At 43.2% G+C, this 3827-nt stretch overlaps 1 protein-coding gene across 1 annotated transcript in view; it reads left to right on the top strand.

Annotated features, from left to right (window-relative positions):
* Positions 1–3827, top strand: part of PDXK (pyridoxal kinase) — a 66618-nt gene that overhangs the window by 52060 nt on the left and 10731 nt on the right. Inside the window, exon 6 of the mRNA XM_007947256.1 lies at positions 3095–3180. Within this exon, the coding sequence (XP_007945447.1) occupies positions 3095–3180 (86 nt within the window). The remainder of the gene's footprint in view (positions 1–3094; positions 3181–3827) is intronic.

Genomic DNA, 3827 nt, shown 5'->3' with positions numbered 1-3827 from the left:
CCAACGTTATCTTCTGTGTCTGTGTTAATTGGTTTCCCTTTTCTTTGTTGAAGAGGGTCTGTGCAGTCCTTCTGCCTAGTCCACCATCTTGCCGGAACTCCTGATTTTTTTTCCTAAATAATTTGAAAATATAAAAACAGTTCTTATCCATGGGCCACAGTTTACAACTCATGGTTTATAGTACTGAGTTATACAGTGGGTAAGGTAGATGCCGTGAGTAAAAGTCATCCTATGGTCATTGCAGAAGTCTAGGATTTTAGAGATGGAAAGGACTCAAAGATGATCCTGCCTGAGTTTCAACTCAGTGATTTAGCACCCACATGATTTCAGCATCCACTGCCTTTATAGATGCTGTTCAGATTTGACACAGTTAATGTGCAAAAGCCGGACAGTGAATAAGGAAGACTGAAGAAGAATAGGTGCTTTTGAATTGTGGTGTTGGCAGAAGTAGTAAATACACCATGGAGTGCCAGAAAAATGAGCGATCTGCCTTGTATAGCCAGTATACCAGAATATTCCTTAGAAGTGAGGATAGTGAGACTTCGTTTCACACACTTTGAACATGTTATCAGAAGAGATCAGTCCCCGGAGAAGGACATCATGCTTGGTAAAGTAGAGGATCAGCAAAAAAGAGGAAGACCCTCAGCAAGATGGATTAACGCAGTGGCTCCAACAGTGGTTCAAATATAGCAACAATTGTGAGGATAACACAGGACCAGGAAATGCTTTGTTCTGTTGTACATAGGGTCACTGTGAATTGGAACCAACTTCACAGGACCTGATAACAATAACACATACTCCAAATCCACTGGGAGCAGGGAGCTGTTGGTCAGTCATCTATACCACCACCAGGACACACCCAGGCTCCCAAGCTTGGCTGGCCTGGCAGCTGCGTTCCCCCTGCCCCACTCAGGCAGTGGTGAGGGTTAGGGTGTCAGTGAGCATTTAACCAGCAAGGCAGGCTAATTAATTCATACCCACTTTCTCCTGGGCCTGTTTTCTGAAAGATTCCTTGTACCCACACCCTTTCTTCATTTCCTTCCCTTTCTCTCTTCACTGCAGAAAGCCCAGCAGATACTCATGTGTTTGGATCCTGAAGAGTTGAGGCCACTGTCCAGTTCATTGGGACCCTAGGACCTGTTTTCTTGATTTTGATTATCTTCGTGTTCCATTGTGAGCCAAGACCAGCATAAGCATTTGTCAGTGTGTCTGGCTTAGACAAGCAGTATGACAGGCCGAGGGCTAGGTTTTGTCCTGGCTGCACCTCACCTCTCCCCGTAGTACCTCTGGATCCTGTGTCTGGTGCCTGCTGGTCCAGTCCTGCTCCAGGGCTGCCTCATCTGCTACGAGCACCTAGTACAAAGGTTAAACCCAAGATTAGGTTCCTCAGGAACATAACAGTGGAAAAAAATTCTAAACCACCATACATTAACTCAGCCTTTACAACTAGTAGCTGGTGGACTATTCCATTAAAAAAAAAAAAAAAAAGTTTCTGAATCTTATAACAGATTTTGGCTTCTGTGGGTTTTTTGTTTGTTTGTTTGTTTTATATATATATAAAATATATTTAAACATTTAAAAATATACCAACATTTGCTATTTCAGCCTTTTTTGTATATACATTTCAGGGTCTGGATTTTTTTTTTTTTAATTATGATTTGGGTTGAAGTTTACAGAGCAAGTTAGTCATTTTCCATACAGCAGTTCATATGCATTTTGTTTCATGACATTGACTGCAATTCCCCACAGTGTAACAGCTCTCTTCCAACTTCTTCCTGTTAACTCTTTCCTGTGTCTTCCTTTCCTACGCATTCTTGCCCCCTGAACTATCTTCCTATGCAAACACTGCCCTTCTGTTCTCCCACAATTGATCACTCTAAGGAGTGTATCTACTGATGTAAATGTTCATCCTATATGCCTGTCTTGTTTGGCTGGAAGCCTTAGGAGTTAGTTCAATTCCAAACCTGAAGGATAACTAGGAGCCTTAGTCTCGGGGATCTCACCAGGCTCTATTAGAGCAGCAAACTTTTTTTTTTTTTTTTTTTTAATGAATTTGAGTTTTGTTCTACAGGTCTGGATTTTTTTTTTTTAAAGAAAAAGAAAACTCTCATGTAGAATTGTTTATCAGACAGCTTAAGGACAAAAATTTAGTAGATCAAGGGGTGTTGGCTTTTATTAACTATAACTTATATACATACAGAGAAAAGCATAACTTAGGCTTCTGGTACCCAGATCAGGGAGCCACTGAGTGAAACAAATGGTTAATGTACTTAGCTGCTCACTTAAAGGTTGCAGGTTCAAGTCCACCCAGAGACACATTAGAAAAAGGCCTGGCAATTTACTTCTGAAATCAGTCATCAAAAACCCTATGGAACACAGTTTTCCTCTGATACATGTGGGTACACCATGATTTGGAATCAACTCCACAGCAACTGGTTTTGGGTTTACCCAGATCAGCACACACCAGCACGCTGTAAACACCTCCTGAGCCCCCCAGCCACCCCTCCCCAGGATAACCAGTGGCGATGATGCTTAATGTTCTTCATTACATTTGCAGTATGCCTTGCTCTTTTCTCCATCCGCTAGAATGCCCTGTTTCTCATCTCCCTCCTTCCTTTGCTCTGGTCCTCCAGGCCTGTGACTTCTTGCATTGAGACCGCTTTCTTTGGCTCCTGCTGCCCCTCATCATGGGAGCTCTGGTGGCATAGTGCCTAAGGTATTTGACTGCTAACCAGAAGGCTGGTGGTTCAAACCCACCAGCCACTCCTTGGAAGGAAAGTTGGGCAATCTACTTCTGTAGCGATACCACCTCTGAAACCCAAGCAGGGGTTGTTATGAATCAGATCCAACTCCATGGCAGTACATTGCATTGTGTTGCCCCTCATCACAGCACAGACATTGTCTGTCCATGAATGTTCACAGTAAGGCCCCTCCTGTGTCTCCAAAGCTCCCCGGAGCTCTTCCTTCAAAGCTCCATGTGCGGTCTGACTGCAGGAACCCTATTCCTGGTACCAAGGGCTTCCCTGCGAACATTCCCCATTTAACCTCCTTCTCCTGCATGTGAGTGAATGTGCATTTCTTCTTTCCTCCTTAGTATGTTCCAGAAGATCTCCTTCCAGTTTACAAAGAAAAGGTTGTGCCAGTTGCTGACATTATAACTCCCAATCAGTTCGAGGCTGAGTAAGTACTTTTAAATGGCTGAGGCCCTCAGACCTGCTCCTGGGGAGAGTTACAGAGAGCTACTCCATGTCTCCTATGGATGAGGGTCAGGCCACTGAAGGTTCCCAGGATCCCAGGATGGCTGTGTATGTGGAGCAGAAGTCTGGGTTCTGGAAGAGGGTAACTCATCTCCTGAGTCCCCATACTAGGACAGAGCTCAGTGGCCCAATCCTTGCTTTTAGAAGTAGATTGTTATGAATTAAATTATGTCTTCAAAAAATATATGTTATAAATCCTAACCTCTATGCCTCTGATTATAATCCCATTTGGGAATGGGTTTTCTTTATTTTGTTAATAAGACAGGATTAGTCTCCTTTGAAATATGAAAGCAATTAAACAAGCAAGAGAAGCAGAGATGGTGGCCTTGGGACCATAGTCACAGGGGACATCAAGCTCAACTGGCATAACATACTATACAAAACATTGTTCCACCTCCTACTTTGGCAAGTAGAGACTGGGATCTTAAAAGCTAGCAAGCTGCCATTTAGATGCAACGATGGGTCTCTCCCCATCAAGAAGAAAGAAGAAAACCAAAATTAATGGAAACAATCAGTCCTAGCAACTGGTACACCATCCAATCTGCAACCTGTACAACTATGAGACCAGAA

Source organism: Orycteropus afer, unplaced genomic scaffold, assembly GCF_000298275.1.
Source record: "Orycteropus afer afer isolate SDZICR_OR568_19922 unplaced genomic scaffold, OryAfe1.0 scaffold00179, whole genome shotgun sequence".
NCBI lineage: Eukaryota > Metazoa > Chordata > Mammalia > Tubulidentata > Orycteropodidae > Orycteropus > Orycteropus afer.
The sequence above is the reverse complement of the archived record's forward strand: the minus strand, read 5'-3'. Positions and strand labels throughout refer to the sequence as shown.